The 24,110-nt window shown below is 35.9% G+C and overlaps 1 protein-coding gene and 1 long non-coding RNA gene across 2 annotated transcripts in view; both read right to left on the bottom strand.

The window, feature by feature from the left end:
* Window positions 1–6,487: 6,487 nt before the first annotated feature.
* Window positions 6,488–10,829, bottom strand: LOC133078996 (uncharacterized). Its single transcript, XR_009698003.1, has 3 exons — window positions 10,762–10,829; window positions 6,599–6,715; window positions 6,488–6,504 (listed from the first exon to the last, which is right to left on the bottom strand). It is a non-coding gene; the product is annotated as an uncharacterized LOC133078996 (long non-coding RNA).
* A 6,743-nt stretch (window positions 10,830–17,572) lies between these two features.
* LOC133078924 (zinc finger protein 566) overlaps window positions 17,573–24,110 on the bottom strand; it is a 32,004-nt gene continuing 25,466 nt past the window's right edge. Inside the window, exon 5 of the mRNA XM_061174145.1 lies at window positions 17,573–18,597. Coding sequence (XP_061030128.1) covers window positions 17,573–18,597 — 1,025 coding nt within the window. The remainder of the gene's footprint in view (window positions 18,598–24,110) is intronic.

The following is a 24,110-nucleotide window of genomic DNA, read 5'->3' as shown; positions in this document are numbered from 1 at the left end:
GGCTGCCTAAAATCATAATAAGGCCACAGACACCCCAAAACACACCACCAGACGTGGACGAACCCACCAGAAAGACAACATCCAGCCTCATCCACCAGAACACAGGCACTAGTTCCCTCCACCAGGAAACCTACACAACCCACTGAACCAACCTTAGCCACTGGGGACAGATACCAAAAACAACGGGAACTACGAACCTGCAGCCTGTGAAAAGGAGACCCCAAACACAGTAAGATAAGCAAAATGAGAAGACAGAAAAACACACAGCAGATGAAGGAGCAGGGTCAAAACACACCAGACCTAACAAATGAAGAGGAAATAGGTAGTCTACCTGAAAAAGAATTCAGAATAATGATAGTAAGGATGATCCAAAGTCTTGGAAATAGAATAGACAAAATGCAAGAAACATTTAACAAGGACGTAGAAGAACTAAAGAGGAATCAAGAAACGATGACAAGCACAATAAATGAAATTAAAAATACTCTAGATGGGATCAATAGCAGAATAACTGAGGCAGAAGAACGGATAAGTGACCTGGAAGATAAAATGGTGGAAATAACTACTGCAGACCAGAATAAAGAAAAAAGAATGAAAAGAACTGAGGACAGTCTCAGAGACCTCTGGGACAACATTAAACGCACCAACATTCGAATTATAGGGGTCCCAGAAGAAGAAGAGAAAAAGAAAGGGACTGAGAAAATATTTGAAGAGATTATAGTTGAAAACTTCCCTAATATGGGAAAGGAAATAGTTAATCAAGTCCTGGAAGCACAGAGAGTCCCATACAGGATAAATCCAAGGAGAAACACACCAAGACACATATTAATCAAACTATCAAAAATTAAATATAAAGAAAACATATTAAAAGCAGCAAGGGAAAAACAACAGATAACACACAAGGGCATCCCCATAAGGTTAACAGCTGATCTTTCAGCAGAAACGCTGCAAGCCAGAAGGGAGTGGCAGGATATACTTAAAGTGATGAAGGAGAAAAACCTACAACCAAGGTTACTCTACCCAGCAAGGATCTCATTCAGATTTGATGGAGAAATTAAAACCTTTACAGACAAGCAAAAGCTGAGAGAGTTCAGCACCACCAAACCAGCTTTACAACAAATGCTAAAGGAACTTCTCTAGGCAAGAAACACAAGAGAAGGAAAACACCTACAATAACAAACCCAAAACATTTAAGAAAATGGGAATAGGAACATACATATCGATAATTACCTTAAATGTAAATGGATTAAATGCTCCCACCAAAAGACACAGACTGGCTGAATGGATACAAAAACAAGACCCATATATATGCTGTCTACAAGAGACCCACTTCAGACCTAGAGACACATACAGACTGAAAGTGAGGGGATGGAAAAAGATATTCCATGCAAATGGAAATCAAAAGAAAGCTGGAGTAGCAATTCTCATATCAGACAAAATAGACTTTAAAATAAAGACAATTACAAGAGACAAAGACGGACACTATATAATGATCAAGGGATCGATCCAAGAGGAAGGTATAACAATTGTAAATATTTATGCACCCAACATAGGAGCACCTCAATACATAAGGCAAATACTAACAGCCATAAAAGGGGAAATCGACAGTAACACAATCATAGTAGGGGACTTTAACACCCCACTTTCACCAATGGACAGATCATCCAAAATGAAAATAAATAAGGAAACACAAGCTTTAAATGATACATTAAACAAGATGGACTTAATTGATATTTATAGGACATTCCACCCAAAAACAACAGAATTCACATTTTTCTCAAGTGCTCATGGAACATTCTCCAGGATAGATCATATCTTGGGTCACAAATCAAGCCTTGGTAAATTTAAAAAAATTGAAATCGTATCAAGTATCTTTTCCGACCACAACGCTATGAGACTAGATATCAATTACAGGAAAAGATCTGTAAAAAATACAAACACATGGAGGCTACACAATACACTACTTAATAACGAAGTGATCACTGAAGAAATTAAAGGGGAAATCAAAAAATACCTAGAAACAAATGACAATGGAGACACGACGATCCAAAACCTATGGGATGCAGCAAAAGCAGTTCTAAGAGGGAAGTTTATAGCAATACAAGCCTACATCAAGAAACAGGAAACATCTCGAATAAACAACCTAACCTTGCACCTAAAGCAATTAGAGAAAGAAGAACAAAAACACCCCAAAGCTAGCAGAAGGAAAGAAATCATAAAGATCAGATCAGAAATAAATGAAAAAGAAATGAAGGAAACAATAGCAAAAATCAATGAAACTAAAAGCTGGTTCTTTGAGAAGATAAACAAAATTGATAAACCATTAGCCAGACTCATCAAGAGAAAAAAGGAGAAGACTCAAATTAATAGAATTAGAAATGAAAAAGGAGAAGTAACCACTGACACTGCAGAAATACAAACGATCATAAGAGATTACTACAAGCAACTCTATGCTAATAAAATGGACAACCTGGAAGAAATGGACAGATTCTTAGAAATGCACAACCTGCCGAGACTGAACCAGGAAGAAATAGAAAATATGAACAGACCAATCACAAGCACTGAAATTGAAACTGTGATTAAAAATCTTCCAACACACAAAAGCCCAGGACCAGATGGCTTCACAGGCGAATTCTATCAAACATTTAAAGAAGAGCTAACACCTATCCTTCTCAAACTCTTCCAAAATATTGCAGAGGGAGGAACACTCCCCAACTCATTCTACGAGGCCACCATCACCCTGATACCAAAACCAGGCAAAGATGTCACAAAGAAAGAAAACTACAGGCCAATATCACTGATGAACATAAATGCAAAAATCCTCAACAAAATACTAGCAAACAGAATCCAACAGCACATTAAAAGGATCATACACCATGATCAAGTGGGGTTTATTCCAGGAATGCAAGGATTCTTCAATATACGCAAATCAATCAACGTGATACATCATATTAACAAATTGAAGGAGAAAAACCATATGATCATCTCAATAGATGCAGAGAAAGCTTTCGACAAAATTCAACACCCATTTATGATAAAAGTCCTGCAGAAAGTAGGCATAGAGGGAACTTTCCTCAACATAATAAAGGCCGTATATGACAAACCCACAGCCAACATTGTCCTCAATGGTGAAAAACTGAAACCATTTCCACTAAGATCAGGAACAAGACAAGGTTGCCCACTCTCACCACTATTATTCAACATAGTTTTGGAAGTGTTAGCCACAGCAATCAGAGACGAAAAAGAAAGAAAAGGAATCCAAATCGGAAAAGAAGAAGTAAAGCTGTCACTGTTTGCAGATGACATGATACTATACATAGAGAATCCAAAAGATGCTACCAGAAAACTACTAGAGCTAATCAATGAATTTGGTAAAGTAGCAGGATACAAAATTAATGCACAGAAATCTCTTGCATTCCTGTATACTAATGATGAAAAATCTGAAAGTGAAATTAAGAAAACACTCCCGTTTACCATTGCAACAAAAAGAATAAAATACCTAGGAATAAACCTACCTAAGGAGACAAAAGACCTGTATGCAGAAAATTATAGGACACTGATGAAAGAAATTAAAGATGATACAAACAGATGGAGAGATATACCATGTTCTTGGATTGGAAGAATCAACATTGTGAAAATGACTCTGCTACCCAAAGCAATCTACAGATTCAATGCAATCCCTATCAAACTACCACTGGCATTTTTCACAGAACTAGAACAAAAAATTTCACAATTTGTATGGAAACACAAAAGACCCCGAATAGCCAAAGCAATCTTGAGAACGAAAAATGGAGCTGGAGGAATCAGGCTCCCTGACTTCAGACTATATTACAAAGCTACAGTAATCAAGACAGTTTGGTACTGGCACAAAAACAGAAATATAGATCAATGGAACAGGATAGAAAGCCCAGAGATAAGCCCACGCACATATGGTCACCTTATCTTTGATAAAGGAGGCAAGCATATACAGTGGAGAAAAGACAGCCTCTTCAATAAGTGGTGCTGGGAAAATTGGACAGGTACATGTAAAAGTATGAAATTAGAACACTCCCTAACACCATACACAAAAATAAACTCAAAATGGATTAAAGACCTAAGTGTAAGGCCAGACACTATCAAACTCTTAGAGGAAAACATAGGCAGAACACTGTATGACATAAGTCACAGCAAGATCCTTTTTGACCCAGGTCCTAGAGAAATGGAAATAAAAACACAAATAAACAAATGGGACCTAATGAAACTTAAAAGCTTTTGCACAGCAAAGGAAACCATAAACAAGACCAAAAGACAACCCTCAGAATGGGAGAAAATATTTGCAAATGAAGCAACGGACAAAGGATTAATCTCCAAGATTTACAAGCAGCTCATGCAGCTCAATAACAAAAAAACAAACAACCCAATCCAAAAATGGGCAGAAGACCTAAATAGACATTTCTCCAAAGAAGAGATACAGATTGCCAACAGACACATGAAAGAATGCTCAACATCATTAATCATTAGAGAAATGCAAATCAAAACTACAATGAGGTATCATCTCACACCAGTCAGAATGGCCATCATCAAAAAATCTAGAAACAATAAATGCTGGAGAGGGTGTGGAGAAAAGGGAACACTCTTGCACTGTTGGTGGGAATGTAAATTGATACAGCCACTATGGAGAACAGTATGGAGGTTCCTTAAAAAACTAAAAATAGAACTACCATATGACCCAGCAATCCCACTACTGGGCATATACCCTGAGAAAACCATAATTCAGAAAGAGTCATGTACCAAAATATTCATTGCAGCTCTGTTTACAATAGCCAGGACATGGAAGCAACCTAGGTGTCCATCATCGGATGAATGGATAAAGAAGATGTGGCACATATATACAATGGAATATTACTCAGCCATAAAAAGAAATGAAATGGAGGTGTTTGTAATGAGGTGGATGGAGTTAGAGTCTGTCATACAGAGTGAAGTAAGTCAGAAAGAGAAAAACAAATACAGTATGCTAACACATATATATGGAATCTAAGGGAAAAAAAAAAAAAAAGAGGTCATGAAGAACCTAGTGGCAAGATGGGAATAAAGACACAGACCTACTAGAGAATGGACTTGAGGATATGGGGAGGGGGAGGGGTGAGATGTGACAGGGTGAGAGAGTGTCATGGACATATATACAGTACCAAATGTAAAATAGATAACTAGTGGGAAGCAGCCGCATAGCACAGGGAGATCAGCTCGGTGCTTTGTGACCACCTAGAGGGGTGGGATAGGGAGGGTGGGAGGGAGGGAGATGCAAGAGGGAAGAGATATGGCAACATATGTATATGTGTAACTGATTCACTTTGTTGTAAAGCAGAAGCTAGCACACCATTGTAAAGCAATTATACTTCAATAAAGATGTTTAAAAAAAAAAAAAAAGAAGTCTTACATAATACATTATGTACTGTATGATTCCATTTATATGAAATTCTGGAAAAGTTGAAATTTTTGTGGACAGAAAGTAGATTAGTGGCTACCAGAGGCCAGGGGCAGGGATTGGGGAAGGGGTTGATGACAAAAAGGCATGAAGGAACTTTTTTTTTTTTTTGGCTGTGCTGCATGGCATGTGGGATCTTAGTTCCCCAACCAGGGATCGAACCTGCCCCCCCTGCATTGGGAGCATGGAGTCTTAACAACTAGACCACCAGGGAAGTCCCTGAAGGAACTTTTTGAAGTGAAGGAAACACTCTAAATCATGCTTGTGGTAGCAATTACATGATGGTATACATTTTTCAAAAGTCATCAAATTGTACACTTAAAATTGGTGAATTTTACTGCATGTAAATTGTACCTCAATAAAGCTGATTAAACAAAACCAATAAAAAGTAAAAAAGATTCTAGAAAAATAGGAGTTACATTAGCAAAGTTTTTAAATCGTCCCAAATCCCCACATAAATATAGAGCAAGCAGCCAGTAAAACCAAAAACCTATTGGCAACATTTAAGTAAAACTGGATGAAACAATTTTATGGGCTCAATTGCACCTCCCCTCAAATTCATATGTTGAAACCCTAACCCCCAGTACCTCAGAATGTGACCATATTTGAAGACAGGGGCTTTAAAGAGATGATTAAATTAAGATGATTAGTGTGGGCCCTAATCCAGTCTCTTCTTATAAGAAGAGGAAATTTGGATACTCTGAGAAACACTAGGGAAGAGCTGGCCCAGTGGAAAGGCTATGTGAGGACAGAGTGAGAAGGTGGCCATCTGCAAGCCAAGGAGAGAGGCAGGAAAAGACTTCCTGACATCTTGATCTTGGACTAATAGCAACCAGAACTGTGAGAAAATAAATTTCTGTTGCTTAAGCCACCCGGCCTGTGGTAATTTGTTATGACAGCCCCAGCAAACTAATACAGATAACATCCCCATGAATCCCCAAATAAAAGCAGATAGGGAAAAATCATAATGCAATACCTGCATGGTGAATCTGTGCATCTGTGAAGAAGGAAGCCAAGCAAAGTAATTGGACATCTGAAGTAACCTGAAAACAAGAGAACACCAAAACATATTCACTGGAAAGCACAGTGGGCCAAGTTGAGAACAACAGCTGAAACGGGATGCAGCTTTGCACACACCAATGGGAGAGGAGTGCAAGTTGTCCATGACGGAAGATCTGAAGGGGCTTGTGAAGCTTTGTCTGCGAGAACTCTCAAAGTAGACAGCCCAAATTCTTTCCAGGAGAAAGTTCCTCCCTGAGGAGAAAATGCAAAGAATGGGGAATCATAATTGAGCCGGACAGGGAAAACAGACTCAAAGTCAAGGTCCAGATAAAAGTGGGAGGGAGGAAGAGAGCAATTAAGTGTCAGAAAGCCCATATATATATATATGTGTGTGTGTGTGTGTGTGTGTGTATATATATATTTCTTTTTCAACACTGTGTGAAGCCTACAGAAGGAACTCTGTAGGTGTAAAAAATTACCCTGAATCAAGCCTCCTTCTAAAGCGGTTCAGGGAAACTACCATATAAAAATAAGTAACAGAAAGGTATCAGACCAACTCCATAAAAGTTACTATTTTAAAAGAGAGAGAGAGAGAGAGAGAATAAGGAATACAATAACATCCTTACAGACAATGAAAGCATATCAGAAAGATCAAAATTGGAACCTACTATTTCAAAATGAGCTAATATTGCACTTAGAAAATGATACAAAATATGAAAGAACAATATAAATTAGAACCAAAAAAAATTCAGAAATGGGGTGCTAACTCAGAAAAGAATAAGAAATAAAAGAGTCATTTCAGAAATAAAGACTCTCCTTAAAAAACTAAAAATAGAACTACCATATGACCCAGCAATCCCACTCCTAGACATATACCCAGAGAAAACATAATTTGAAAAGATACATGCACCCCAATGTTCATTGCAGCACTATTTACTATTTACAATAGCCAGGACATGGAAGCAAACTAAATGTCCATCAATGGAAGAATGGGTAAAGAAGATGTGGTACATGTATACAGTGGAATATTACTCAGCCATAAAAAGAACAAAATAATGCCATTTGCAGCAACATGGATGGACCTAGAGATTGTCATACTGAGTGAAGTAAGTCAGACAGAGAAAGACAAATATCATATAATATCACTTATATGTAGAATCTAAAAAAAGGGTACAAATGAACTTATTTACAAAACAGAAAGAATCACAGATGTGTAAAACAAACTTATGGTTACCAGGGGATGGGGGGGAGGGATAAACTGGGAGATTGGGATTGATATATCACACTACTATATATAAAATAGATAACTAGTATGGACCTAGTGTATAGCACAGGGAACTCAATACTCTGTAATGGCCTATATGGAAAAAGAATCTAAAAAAAGAGTGGATTTATGTATATGTATAACTGATTCACTTTGCTCTACACCTGAAACTAACACAACATTGTAAATCAACTATACTCCAATAAAAATTTTTTAAAAAAAGGAAATAAAGACTCAACCAGAAGGAATACAACAATGACTAAACCAAGAAATGCCTAAGAGAAATAGAAGGTAAAAATGAGGAAAATTTCTAAAATTGGAAAGAAATGAAGAAAGAAATTTAAAAAGACTTGAGAGACAGAGAAAAATATTGGAGATAGACAAAGAAGATCAAACATATTAACAGAAGTTCCTGAAGAAGAAAACAAAAGCAAAGGAACAGAATACTAAAAACTTATAATAATAATAATGATATAAAAAAGATTTGCAATTGCATATTGAAAAAGTAGATGGTGTACCTGAGAATATCAATTCAGAACAACAAACTCCAAGTCATACTAGTAAAATTACTTTAAAGAAAAGAAAAAAATTATTTGGGCACCTAGGGAGAAATAAATATAAGTAACTTTTTTTTTTTTGGCCGCACTGCTTGGCATGTGGAACTTCCCCAACCAGGGATCAAACCCGTGCCCCCTGCATTGGAAGCATGTAGTCTTAACCACTGGACCATCAGGGAAGTCCATAAGTGACTTTAAAAAGGAAAAAAAGAGTCAGGTTATCACCAGACATTTTGACAGTAAATACAGTATATTTAGAAATATAAAATGGAATAGCATATTTTAAATACTCAATGAAAGAAAATATGAGCCAAATATTTTATACCCAGCAAAACTAAAAAACATTTATTAACATATGAGTATGGAGAAATATTGTAGGTTAAAAGAAACTTAAAAGACATGTCAAATTAAAAAAAGGGGTAAGGTAAAACATAGTGTTTAGAGATGTACAAATGGATAAATTATAAAGAAACACAAGGAAGAAATAACACAAGGAAGAAAAGTTAGGAGAGTGGTAGCGGTTACTTTTGGAGACAGGGCAAGGTAATGATTGGGACAGAACACATGGAGGAATTTCTGACATATCTGGTAAATTTCTATTTTTTGACCTGAGTGATGGTTACAGGGGTATTTGTCTTGTAACAATTCATTTGGTGTATTTTTGTGGTTTTTCTGTGTGTGTTTTATTTTTGCAATAAAAAAAGATTAAAAAAAACAACAACAACAAAAAACAGAGTCTCAGGAATTATAACTTTTCTCCTCCTTCACAGCATGTAAACATGGAGGGGAAAAGTCAGTGCTGTTGAAAGCCACTCAAGCCTGAAAACATTTGTATTTGCTGGAAAACTGTTCCAGTTACACAGAGAATAAACAAACACTGAAATTCTAAAAGGATAAGATATCATGCCTACTAGCCCTCAAGCATATTTAGAGCCTGATTAGACAAAGCCTGTATGGGACAGGAACTCAAGCCCTGAACATGGTTTGAGGTAATCTCCAACAGGCACCCTTATCTTCCTGGCAGAAGTAATATTGTTTCTTGATCTCAGAGAATCTTCACAAATAATTATTTTCAAGGTCAATGAGAAGCATGTGGTAAAAGAAACTAAGCCCTCAATGAAACAAGGTATTATGAAAGAGAACCAGCAGAAACACAAGATAGTGACAATAGGCCTTCATTTGAATCATAGATACAAGTTACCAAAGAACTTTGCTTATGTTTAAAGCTCGATTTTATTTCTTTAAAATATGTGTAGGGAACTATAAAAATTACGATTTGTAAAGAACAAAGTAAAACTTTCATACATGAAATGTACAATAACTGAAATTAGATACTTATTGTACAGGTTGGGCACAAAATTGGACAAAACAGAAAAGAGAATTACTTAACTGGAAGAAAGATAAAAATACACAGAATCTATCACAGAGAGACAAAATGAGGCTGTATATAAAAGAGAGCTTAAAGATATGCCAGATAGAGTTGGAGTTGCAGCTAAACTTCAATATTAGAAGAAACAATAAATGAACAATTTCCAAAGATGATGGCAGTCTCTAAACCATTGACTCAAATCCTTCAACCTAGACCCATTATGGAGAAACTGCATAAAATCAAAGACAATGAGAAAATCTTAAAACAGCAAACAAGAAAGGATAAATTACCTTCAAATTAGCCATTAGACTGACAGCTGACTTTTCACAGCAGCAATGAAAGTAAGGAGAGTGGAATGATAGCTGAAATAAAATACTATCCACTGAAATAAAATAATAATGAGACATAGGGAAAATGATCCCCAATGGAAGTGTTGAGAAACAAGAATGAATGAAAAGCAATATAGGAATTATGGGGGCAAATGTAAATGAACATTGACTATAAAAAATTATGTCTATGAGGTTAAAAAAAGATAATAAAAATGCAAGAAAACAATAATCTACATTGGGATATGGGTGGATAAATGTAGCTAAAGTACTCTAAGTATGTTCTATTGTCATGGGAGTGAATAAAGATATGATCTGTTTTAGACCATGATAGGTTTTAGTATTCATGATATTTTCTGAAGTAACCCTTAAAGCATAGAAATAGTATGTAGAATTTCCAATAATAGAGGTAAAAAACAAAATGACAATTTTTAAAATCATGAAGAAAACAAAGAGGAAAAAAAGAATATAGAATTGGCAAGATAAACAGAAAAGATTAAAGATGGTAGATTTAAAGCTAAATATATCAGTAATTACATTGAATAAATTAGATCTAATACTCTATTTACAAGACAAAGAGTGTCATATTGAATTAAAAAATGCAACTATATTGTGTTTAGAAAACACATCTATAACTTAAGGATACAAAAAAATTGAAATTAAAAAAATTGAAATTTAATTAATTGAAATTAAATTATGTCATACAAACAATAAACAATTCATGTAACTATACTACTAGCAGACAACCTAAACTTTAAGACACGATGCATTATTAGAGATACCTGTTTGAAGATCTTGTCTGATGTAGTTATCTTGCAATAGTGTTACTTTTCTCATGCTCCACTCCCCTTATATCCAGACCATAAATTATAATCAAATCTCAGCATATTCTGAAAGTCAAACCTAAATATCAAAAACATTGTCTAAGGATAATGTAGAGAATATATGAAGAAATACTTTCACCAGTGGACACAACAGTGATTCCAATACAATGTAAAGTGAGCCTATAACTTGGCTATTTAGAGCTCCTTGTGACCCTGGACAACAGACCAAAGGCTGGGGTGGAAGAAGAAGAAGGGTGTAGGTTGGTGTTTGCCAGGCTGATTGATCCTGGCTCTCAAGGGAAAGATAGGTTTGAAATTTCCAAATGGAACATGGATAGAACACAAAGATTCCCCTGGGTCAACTCCTACTTCTAAATCATTTCCAGTAGTAAAAGTTAATAGAAAACTATAATAACCAACAAGGATTCAGATCCTTTTTCATCAAGGTTTAGGTCACTTTACCTATAAAAACTCCCCAATCTACTAAATTAAAAGGGAGTGTGTCACAACTGTCATTTGCAGAGAAGAAGACTGGAGCATCTACCTAATTTATATATACCTATATATTATGATTACATTTTTTTACTCTTTTTCTTATATGTAGGTTGTTACCACTTAAGACAAAATTTACAAAATGTCTACAAAGGATCCTGACAGATATAGAAGAGGTATAGACATTACCCAGCACATTTTCAGTTGAGTGGGGGAATGGCTATATTATTTTAAGTGAGGTTTTCATTTTCAGCTGTGGGAAGAATTATGTATGATTAATGGGATGCCATCTTATAAACACTGGCCATTCGTTTGGCTGCCCAGTTCATGTGTACCCTTGCTATGATGGGAAACATCCGTCTTTAAGAAGCAGAGGCTGGAGGCTTCCCTGGTGGTGCAGTGGTTAAGAATCCACCTACCAATGCAGGGGACATGGGTTCAAGCCCTGGTCCGGGAAGATCCCACATGCCACGGAGCAACTAAGCCCGTGCGCCACAACTACTGAGCCTGTGCTCTAGAGCCCACGAACCACAACTACTGGAGCCCACGTTCCACAACTACTGAAGCCCGCACACCTAGAGTCCGTGCTCTGCCACAAGAGAAGCCACTGCAAGGAGAAGCCCGCGCACCACAACAAAGAGTAGACCCCGCTTGCCGCAACTAGAGAAAGCCCGTGCACAGCAACAAAGACCCAACGCAGCCAAAAATAAATAAATAAATAAATAACTTTATATATATATATATATATATATATAAAGCAGCAGAGGCTGATCCTTACTAATCTGAAAATGTATCTGTCTCCACAGCAGCTAATGCACAGGGATGGAACCTAGGCTTCAGCACTCAAACACACTCCTCTCCAAACAGCAAGCTGATGGTACAAAGGAACAAGGACTGTGGAAATTCCATCTGGGTGATGGGTAACCCCAGGTACACAGGTGGCAGTAGCAGGAACATCCAGAGCCCAGCACCCATGGTGTCAGTAGTGTAAGCTAGGGATTCTGTGTACAGCAGCAGCAGTGGTGATCTCACCACACAAGCTCTGTGTCATCATTTGGAGCATTGTTTCTGGTTCTGTATCTTTGTTCTTCAGCACATTAAGATTTTCCATGAGCAACTCAAAACCATTTGAATGAATTCTTTATCCACTCAAATTAATAAAATGTAGAACATATTGACTGTAACTGATGTATTTCCATTAAAATTAGAAATAAAACAAAACTGGCTATAGAAAAATTTTTTGTGGGTGATAATTAACTATAACTCTCTCATCCTGATTTCTGGACTGATTGAGAAATAGAACATTTTTTTGGTAATGCTTTATTGAAAGAGGCAGCTTGAACCTGGAGTTAAAATGCACAACCTAATACTTCATTCAAACTCTAGATATTGGGACATATACCAGCAGAGGAATGGGTCTGCAGAGTCAGCATAGAGAATCATAGCCTGCCCCAGGAAACATGAGAAATTCAGGGTCAAATAAAGGGAGGTAATTTATGTGTTTTAATACATTTCACCAAGGTAATAAATCATTTCTCTTATGACACACAAACAAGAGTAGGGATGAAAACAGGAAGCAGAAATTATCCTCAAAATCCAACTCTTCAGTCTGTAAAAATGGGGAAAATCTGGTAAAAAAGAAGAAGTCCTGCTTAAAATCCACTGTCATCAGGTCTACAACATGAAATAAGACAAGAAAATAAAATAGGTGTAATACTGTGAGATGGGTATATCTTTTATCTGCACATTATAAAAGATCAAAAGAATCTATCACTTTATAGTCAATACCCTAATAAAATATGTTAAACTTTCAGCTATTACTAGCATACCTTAAGGACTATATATATTATATTTTATGTACATTATAAAGATATTAGAGAGTAAGGAGGATGAAGAGTTCTCAAAGAAATTTCAAGACATACATATATATTAATGAATATCCAGTGTCAATCATGCATTCATTTGGGATACTCTGTATTTAAACTTAATAATTCAAAATATAATCCCAATGAGGATCTTTACTGGAACTGGATAAAAAAATTTTTTAATTCTTATGAAGAAACATTTGTCTTTATTTTCAAATAAAAACTATGTAATTATAATATATGTATTTTTACTTACAAGTAATAAGTTACTGAAAAGTATAAATCAAAGATTGCTGGCAAATAGGTCTGAGGATATGAGCATTTAATATATGATAGATAGTATTTTAATTCAGTAGAAGATGAATAGTTTAATAGTTCAATAGTTTAATAATTGTTTCTGGCATAATTGGCTTTATTTCTGGATGAGAACAAGCCAACATACTATATCACACCATATATAATAATCAGTCCAAATGGATTAAGTGTTAAATCTGTGTGTGTACATACCCACATAAACACATATATGAAAAACTGTAACTTTTTCCCTTTATCCTCCTGTCCTCTGAAATTTTCTATAAGCAATACTTTTCTAAGAAACATGGAAAACATTGGAAATGTTTTGGGAAACCTATTTTATAGAAATAAAATAAATAGGCAAGAATATAATATATGAATGTTTATTGCAGCACTAATTTTAAATGGCAAAGAAGAGGAGATAATATGAAATATCACAACTGGGGAAATACTGTAGTTGAGTAGGTATTGGTACAAGCATACTGTGGAATATACTGTAACCATTAAAACAACTAAGTTCAATCATCATTTACTGACTTGAAAGAAAATCCAAAATGTACTGTTGAATGTAAAAGAGCAAATTACAGAGAAATGTATAAAGTATCATCCATTTTTCGGGGTAAAAAATACTAAAATAATTTATTTGTGTTACTGTTTAAGCATGAAGAAATATATGGGGGAGATACACGAGGTTTAGACATTACTCAGAAGGAAATGGACAGAGGGGACGGGAGTGAGGAATGGAGAGGAGCAGAGATACTGTTTTTTTCTTTTTACTGGCATTGTTTCATTGGTTCGAGTGCAAATGCATTACTTGTGTAATTTTAGATGAGGAACTCAATAAATGACTTTAAAATGACAAAAGAATAAAAAATTTCACTTAGTTCTCATTTTAGTGTAATGCAAAATATTAGAACAAAACAGCCTCGTCTTTACTAATTCTTCCATCTGCAGATATGTTGCTCACTCTACTTATCTCAAATTGATTATTAAATATTTTACTTCTTCATGCCTCGTAAAAAATAAAGTAGCTCAATGTTTTGTTTTGTTTTTTAAAGTCCTCTAATATGGGATCTAAGAAGAAAGAGAGTGGGGCATAGAAGGACAGATCTATAGTAACTTTGGATATATGGATTTTCCTTCCACAGAATGGTACCATTCAGTGTAGGAAGCTGCTTGCTGAGCATGAAAATTGAGGCACAGTAAAGGCCCATCTCAAACACTAACCTAAACCTAAACAAAGCTAAGCTGTGGGACACATTTTTTTTTAAACTTCAGGATTTCTTAAGAAACTTTAGTAGGCTTCCACACTATAATGGCAGAGGTGAGTAGTTGCAACAGAAATAGTATGACATACAGAGGGTAAAATATTTATTTTCCGGCCCTTTACAGAAAGTTTGCTGACCCTTGGTCTAAAACAGAATGCATAATTCCAGTGACATATTTGCTGCTAGAGTGATGGTCTGGCTATTTATTTTTCTCAATAGGTTAACTCTTTATTCTTATTTTCAGTTGTGTGTGTATAGTTGTATAGCTCAAGAATGGGATTACAACATATAAAATATACCCTAGTTTTTAAATGACATGATGCTGAGAATAAAAAACTGCATGTAGAAAATACGGGACTGGATCAAGTCCTTAAAAAAAAACTATATTTGGAGCTTAGCTACTTTATCTCTGAAAATACTTTTCACATCTAATAAATTCCAGGTAAATTATCTTGTATTTCACTATTCCCCTGCCGCCCTTAAGTTTCCTTGGGGCTAAGGGATTTGCACTATTAAAAACTCCTCCTGTGAGCCTTTTGCACACTCACTGCTCTAGTGTCCAGAACAAAAGTAAGCTATGGGTCACTTGCTACTTGCAGCGTCAATATATCTTTGGTCCATACCATGTTTAAAAAAAACCAAACAAAACCCTAGCTGCCATTTAAAAAATCAAGGGCTATCACACACTGAAAAAAATGTAGATTTCTGGATTTTCCCCAAAAGTCAGAACAGCTGGCAAAACAAGGCCTGCATTTTCTCATAGCACTCATTAGCTGGAACTGGGCACTGGGGATCCTCTTCAGTTACTGTCCCAATGCAGGTTCATTTCTGTTCACTTAATAGATACTTACAGTTTGCTATTTTCTTTAGTATGCTTGTATATATCTTCATGGATGACCCTGAAAAAGCTTCCTGTTTGTGTTCTCCTAATCCATATCTAACATCAGGATTATGTTAGAGTATGTTATGAGATGTCTACTTCTATATAACAAATAGTTCCTTGAATACTTGATAAAGTCTTGCCTGTTCTCATCACAAGAAAAAACATTCTGTAAGTATGCATGGTGGTGGATGTTAACTAGACTTATTATGCTGGTCATTTTCCAATGTATACAAACATCAGATTATTATGTTGTGCACCTGAAACTAATATAATGTTGGTATCAGTTATACCCCAATTTTTTTAAAAAAGAGTTCTGCCTGAAAAGAAATTGGGTTTGATGCTTCATTAGTAATAGCTACTATATCTCACGCTAAATTTCCCCTTTTACCTGTGTTTATGAGTCTCCCAAGAGTTCTAATTCTCTTTGAGTCAACACTGTAATTTTTATTTTCCTAAAAAATAATTTTGTTTAGGTTTTCAAATGTATTGGAAGTACTGTATTCAGTATAACATTTAAAATCAGTCACTATAAGGTTTCTCTTTATGTACATATGCATATTCATTTTCAAACATAATGCTGTTTGTCTTTTCATATTTTTTCATCAGTGTCACCAATGTTTTGTCTATATTATCGTCTGTCTTTATATTAGGTATTATATGATGTAGTGAAAAGGATACCAGTCTGAATACAGCGTTTCCTACGCATTACACACATTACTTTCCCCACCAACACCCAGGATTACTTCATGTTCCATAGGAAGTAAGTGATAATGGAAAATTTCTTAATTCATTACCCTCAATGGGTCTTTCTTCAATTATCTATCCTGTCTGATGTTGAGTAAGGTCTGTAGAAACAGTTGCTTTTCAACAAATAATACTAATAATGACAACGGTGAATACAATTAACAATGACCAACATTCTGTGGGTATCTATTTATTATATGACAGGCACAATTCTAAGCACTTTGTGTCTCTTTATTTGATCCTCACACAAAATTATGAGGTAGGTATTATAATTATCCCCATTTTATAATTTCTACCAAAACATATATGTATAAAAACATAGAAAAATGCTCAGGAAGGACAAATACTAAACAGGGAGGGATATGGGTACAAGGATAGTGGTCAAAGGCCTTACTTGTAATGTTTAAACCTATTATAAGGAAAATATATGTTGAGGCATTATTTCTGCAATTAAAATAAAAGACATGACACAAAGATATACCTAGGGAGAATGCCCGTCAGGGCACTGTGTATAATGGCAAAAATGCTGGAGGAAACTACAATGTCTATCAATAGGGATTTGACGAAATGATATTATAGCAACACAAGGAAAACACCATGAAGATAGTAAAGGATCTCTATTTACTGAGTGGTAAGTCATTACATGAACGTTTTTACAACAAGAAAGTCTAAATTTTGTAAAGAGCAAAAGGAATAAGCTATCTTCAAAAATAAAGAGGTCACTGCTCTTGGGTATTAAAGGTATCTTAAAAATAAAGATATTTTACAAACCATGATATACACAGATGGACTTTACAGTTATATAAATTTAAATGGATTAAAAGATTAAGAATATTACAACTATAGACAAATTGGGGGGAAAATAAAATGAAAATCACAGGATTACATTTCAGCATGTATTCTCTGATGTTTAAGATAAGATTAGAAAGGTGCCAGAAGTGCTGTTGTCATTCTGAGTATTTACTAGACTGAATTACCTGATGGCAAGGGAAATAGGGGCTTTTATTAAATGGCTTCCAAAACGTATTCTACTCATAGGGTGTTTCTCCTACATGATTTTTCTTGGGCTGAACAAGCTGTAGTCAGCAAATAAGATGTTTCTACCTTATTCTATTTAGAGGGATTAATATAGAGATAAATTCTCTTTTGTTAAATAGTTGATGTTAATAGTTTTGAGCTGTAAATAAAAGCATTTGCACACATTGCATATATTCTATGTTTTATCACCAGTACAAATTTTGATGTTGAATCAGCTGTGAGTCATAATTAAAGGTCTTCCCACATTCCCTATATTCATAGGGTTTCTCACTAGTATGAATTCTATGATGACTAATAAGTTGTGAACTCTGAGAATAGGCTTTCCCACATATCTTACATTCATAGGGCTTCTCACCAGTATGAATTCTCTGATGCCGAGTAAGGTCTGAACCAGAACGAAAAGCCTTTTCACATTCCTTACATTCATAGGGTTTCTCACCTGTGTGGATTCTCTGATGTTTAATAAGTTGTGAACTCTGACTAAAGGCATTGCCACATTCCTTACATTCATAGGGTTTTTCCCCTGTATGAATTCTCTGATGCTGAGTAAAGTTTGAGCCACTACTAAAGGCCTTCCCACATTCTTTACATTCATAGGGCTTTTCACCAGTGTGAATTCTCTGATGTCGAGTGAAGTTGGAGCCACTACTAAAGGCCTTTCCACATTCCTTACATTCATAGGGTTTCTCACCAGTGTGAATTCGGTGATGTCGAGTAAGGTCTGAGCCACAAATAAAGGTTTTTCCACATTCCTTACATTCAAAGGGTTTCTTGCCAGTATGAATTTTCTGATGATGACTGAGTCTTGAGGGATGTCTAAAGGCCTTTCCACATTCCTTACATTCATAGGGTTTCTCAACAGTATGAATTATCTGATGGGTGGTAAGCTGTGAGTCATGTCTAAAGGTTTTCCTATATTCCTTAGTTGCACAGTATTTCTCTTTATTACTAATGATTTGCTGTAATGTAAAGGATGGATGTTGACTAAAAGTGGGCATGCCTTCACGGGTGAATATCAGTTGACTGAAATGTCCCTCCTGAGAGCCATGTTGTTTCTCAAACTGGCCATTACATTCCCAATCATCTCTGAAACTAGAGCACTGAAGGTCATGTCTTGTAAGTCTTTCCATTATCTCCCACTGGGCTGACTCTATTTCATAAATTTCCTTCTTCAGAAATAATTTCTTGGTCTCACATCTTGACTCCAGGACTGAAAGAAAATATGAAAGCAATCACTCACATTTTTCTTGTTTGGGAGAAATAAAACTTCAATTAAAATAGGAGAATTAAACTGAAATTTTAAAAAATGGACAAGAAAAGAAGAGTGAAGAGAGATGACATAGTAAGGTGAGGACAGTAAGTAAGCCACTGGTTTCTAAACGTTGCTATAAATCAGAATTACTTACGGGAGCTTGCTAAATATACAGATGCCTTAGACTCCCTTGTTACAGGATGGCTCTAATCATACATACACACACACAAAATCTCACAGCATATGCAAACACACATATAACAGCAGCACACAGCATGAACTGTAAAATAAGGGGAATGATCATACCACTTAATAGGGTGGTTGTCAGGATTAAATGAATATGTCTAAGGGAGAATGTCCAGGGGTTGGCAAACTATGTACTGCAGCCCTGCAATAATTTTTATAAGTAAAGTTTTATTGGAACACAGCCACATTTATTCATTTATGTATTGTCTATGGCTGTTTTTGAGCTACAGCTGCAACAGAGACCACATTGACTGCAAGCCTAAAATATTTACTATCTGGCCTGTTGAAAAGTTTGCCAGGCCCTGGTTAGATCTGTGTTGTCCATTACAGTAGCTACTAGCATATATGTCTATTTGAATTTAACATAATTAAGATTAAATAAAAATTCAAATTCAGTTCCTCAATGGCAATATCCACATTTCTAGTGTTAGAAATAGCCAAATATAGCTAGTGTCTACCATACTGGAAATCACAAACATCAGACATTTCCACCATTGCTGAAAATTCTAGATTAAGTAACTAGAGGCTTAGGTTCTCTTCAACCAATGACAGGGAAACAGAAGGTGGCAATCCAGATGGGAGAGTACCTTAAGAAAAGTCAGGTGCTGAATGAACCTAGCATGAGTGTTATATAGGGAGGATTTTCTGTGGCTCGATATGGTATATGCTTGGGGTTTGATGAAAATACTATGCCTTGGAATTCTGTGATTCTGAACTTAGGAAAAAAGAGGAGAGGACTTAACAAGTGCACAGCACTGTAGTAGTCATGACCAACTGACAGGAAGGGCATTTGTAGGTTCAAAGAGAAGTGAAAAGAATATAATGGGAGGCAGTGTATTGCTATTGAAAGATCAGAGGTACAAGATTCAGTTGTATGAGTTTTGAACTCAAACTCAGTTAATTACAAGCTTTGTTTTCTTGGGCAAATTAGTTCATCTTTCTGAGCCCCCAACTGTCTGTCTCTATGATAGGAATGATAACTAACTCTTATAGTCATTGTGAGGACTGCGAATACTACATGAAAAAATACTTGGTATTAAATAATTATTTAGTATTTGGGAGATAATATTATGGAAGAATTTCCATATAAAAATAGGGATGTTAGGCAAGTGAAGTGTTTTGAAGACCACACTATGGACCCAGAGGAAAAACCTCAAGCCAAAAAAGTGAAGATCATTCTAGTACCATCTTATTCATCTTCCTCTCATATAATTATTTAGCAAATACTGTTTAATATTGCTCCTAAATATATCCTGACACTCTTCCCTTTATATTCAAGATAATACCTAATATGAAATATCTCTCCCTCGGAATACTGGAATAGCCTCCAACCTAGTTTCTCCACTTGAGGTTTGTAGTCTTGAATCCATGTCACTAGAATGGCATTAGCCTGCCAATGCTCTGCTTAAAATCCTTTGGTGGTTTCCTATACGATATTGCTCTTACAATAAAAGCCAAACTCCTGAATGTGGTCTACAAAACTCTGAATGATCTGGTTCCTGCCTACCTTTCAACCAAATCTCACACTATGCTCCATTTTGGTTTCTAAGCTCCATCCACATTGGTCCTATTTTATAGTTCTTCAAATGCTCCTAACTATTAGTCCCTGTTTAGACCTTTCTAGGTACTTTTCCTTATGTATAGAAGGTATTTTCTTTTACTCTTGGCCTTGGTAACTATTACTTATTTTCCAAATCTCTACATAAAGGTCATACTTTTTGAGGTCTTCTCTGATCCTATGACCAAATTACACCCTCCTTGTAATTATATTTTTAGCACTCTGTTCTCTTCCTTAACAGGATTTTCATAATTTGTAATTACATACTTATTTAGGTTTATTTACTATCTTTTCCTTCAATAGGTCTTAAGTTCTGTGAAGGCAAGGAAAATGTCTATTGTCTTCATCAATGTGTATCCAACTCTGAGCATGGTACCTGGTACATATTGGAAGATCAACAAATATTTACTGACTGACTCAATTAGAAAGTATTTAAATATATACTCCTTAATGAAAAATGTCTAAAAATTTCCTCTAGGGAAAAAGGACAGGGACTTCCCTGGTGGCGCAGTGGTTAAGAATCCACCTGCCAATGCAGGGGACACAGGTTCAACCCCTGGTCCGGGAAGATCCCACATGCCGCAGAGCAACTAAGCCCATGTGCCACAACTACTGAGCCTGCGCTCTAGAGCCCGTGAGCCACAACTACTGAGCTCGCGTGCCACAACTACTGAAGCCCGTGCATCTAGAGCCTGTGCTCTGCAACAACAGAAGCCACTGCAATGAAAAGCCCGCACACCACAACGAAGAGCAGTCCCTGCTCGCTGCAACTAGAGAAAGACTGCACACAGCAACGAAGACCCAATGCGGCCAACAAAATTAATTAATTAAAAAAAAAAAGGACACACTTTTTGCAAATATGGTACGTTGGATATACGCATTTATTACTGCTCTTTCATGAAGTGCCACTAAAGACAGTAATGAGATTCAACAAAAGAAGAAACTCCATGAGGACAATGAGAGTGGGGAAAAAAATGGGCATCAACAAAAATTTGGAAACTAGAGAATAGATGGAATAGTAATAAATGATGTATTAACCTTGAGCCTTGAAACCTAAGTCACAGATTAGTCTTATTGTAGAATACCAGATATTTTCAAGAATGCAATCACCAGATACCCTTGAAACTAGGGTGCATAAGGGTTGCAAAAAGGCTAATTAACTGAAAATCTGTAAGAAACAGACAGACTGCAGATTCTCAAACCTACTCCACATAGCAGGCTGATTCCACAGTCCACTATACCCAAAAGCTCTCAAGAATCGGGCAGCCATGCTTATATTATTAATTCCAGAAAGAAAGTAGAGGAACCCATTCTGGAGAAAATCAGCCCAAGAGAAAAGACCTGATAGGTGGTGTCAGCCAATGAACTGTTCTAGGCAGATCACTCTACAGTGACTACCACCAATAAATCTACAAATCCTGTCACAAATAAGCTCAAATCAGCTTTTTAATGCCACAGTTTTATATGAGCAAATAGCTTTGAGTCACTAGCTATTTCAGGAAAACATTAAATATAAGAGCTTAAGGGACTTCCCTGGTGGCGCAGTGGTTAAGAATCTGCCTGCCAATGCAGGGGACACATGTTCGAGCCCTGGTCCGGAAAGATCTCCCATGCCACGGAGCAACTAAACCCATGAGCCAAAACTACTGAGCCTGCATGCCTAGAGCCCGCGAGCCACACTACTGAGCCCGCGTGCCACATCTACTGAAGCCCACGTGCCTAGAGCGTGCTCGGCAACAAGAGAAGCCACCGCAATGAGAAGCCTGTGCACCACAACGAAGAGTAGCCCCCGCTCGCCACAACTAGAAAAAGCGCGCAGCAACAAAGACCCAACACAGCCAAAAATAAATAAATAAATAAATAAAAAACAAAAACAAAAAAAACATAAGAGCTTAAAATACACAGAGAGAAACAGGAGAGACAATGGAGGAAAAAACCCCAAAATTCAAAAGAAGAATGCTTCTAAAAAAAAAAAAAGAAAAGAATGCTTCTAAAAACAATATTATATAGCAATTCCATAAGAGAATGATGTCAGAAAAAGAAATACTGAAAAAATTTTTTTAAATAAAAATACAAAGATGAGAACTTAATAAAACGTCACAGAAAGTACAACATAAAAAGAGAGATGGAAACTAGAAAAAAAAAAAAAGAGCAGATACAAACTACTATATATAAAATAGATAAACAACAAGGTCCTACTGTATAGCACAGAGAACTATATGAAAAAATAATATGTATATATACATGTATAACTGAATCACTTCACTGTACACCAGAAACTAACACAACACTGTAAATCAACTATACTTCAATTTAAAAAAAAGAAAAAGAAATTCTAGAGATAGCACAGAAAATTTAAGATCTGAATTACAAGTGTTCAATCATTCAAAAAATTTAATGAGCTCTTACTATGTGTCAGACATGGTGCCAAGCACTGGACATAAAAAATGATCAATGAACATTTGAAACAGAGAGAACAGAGAAAAAGAGAAAACAATGTGGAACAAATGATCAACAAAATAACAGAAGAAAATTTCAGAGATTTTTAGTTTCTGGAATAAGTGAGTGCCCTGGTACAAGAAAGAATAAAATCAACATCATGATACCTCAACACGAAATATTAGAACATCATAAATAAATAACAAATGCTAAAATCTTCCAAAGAGATTAAACAGGTCACTTAAAAGAATTAAGAACCTGAATGGGTTTTGGACTTCTCCACAATACTAGATAATAGAAGATTTTAGAAATCCTTGGAGCAATGCCTTTAAAAAGTTGAAGTCAGTTTTTCAACCTAAAATGACATCTCCAGTCAAATTATCAATCAAATTATGAGAGTGAAATGAAAACATTTTTATTCATGAAAGGATTCACAAAATATACTATTTACTTCTTTTGCATCCTTCCCTTGGTTGCTTTTGAAAGATGTGCTTCAGAATAATAAGAAAACAAATCAAGAAAGAGGAAGGCAAGAGATCCAACAGTCTAGGTATACAAAAGTATCCAAGGCATGCAAATACAGAAGAGAATCAAAATGAATTCAAAGGGGAGGAGTTAAGGGAATCAAAGGGATGATCCTAAGGGAATCCACTGGATGATAATAAAGGAAAATTCTAAAATAAAGCTATGTTACAATCACACCTGGGGAGGAAGAACAGAGGGTTAGAGGAGGGATATCTCAGTTAAAAAACAAACCACAGAACTGGAGAAAATATTTACAAATGAAGCAACTGACAAGGGATTAATCTCCAAAATACGCAAACAGCTCATACAGCTCAATATCAAAAAAACAAACAACCCAATCAAAAAATGGGTGGAAGATCTAAATAGACATTTCTCCAAAGACGACATACAGATGGGCAAAAAACACATGAAAAGACGCTCAGTATCACTAATTATTAGAGAAATGCAAATCAAAACTATAATGAGGTATCACCTCACACTGGTCAGAATGGCCATCATCAAAAAATCTACAAACAGTAAATGCTGGAGACGGTGTGGAGAAAAAGGAACCCCCCTACACTGTTGGTGGGAATGTAAATTGGTACAGCCACTATGGAGAACAGTATGGAGGTCCCTTAAAAAACTAAAAATAGAGCTGCCATATGACCCAGCAATCCCACTCCTGGGCATATATCTGGAGAAAACCATAATTCAAAAGGATGCA

The sequence above is a fragment of the Eubalaena glacialis genome, chromosome 18 (genome assembly GCF_028564815.1).
Source record: "Eubalaena glacialis isolate mEubGla1 chromosome 18, mEubGla1.1.hap2.+ XY, whole genome shotgun sequence".
NCBI classification, from domain to species: Eukaryota; Metazoa; Chordata; class Mammalia; order Artiodactyla; family Balaenidae; genus Eubalaena; species Eubalaena glacialis.
The sequence above is the reverse complement of the archived record's forward strand: the minus strand, read 5'-3'. Positions and strand labels throughout refer to the sequence as shown.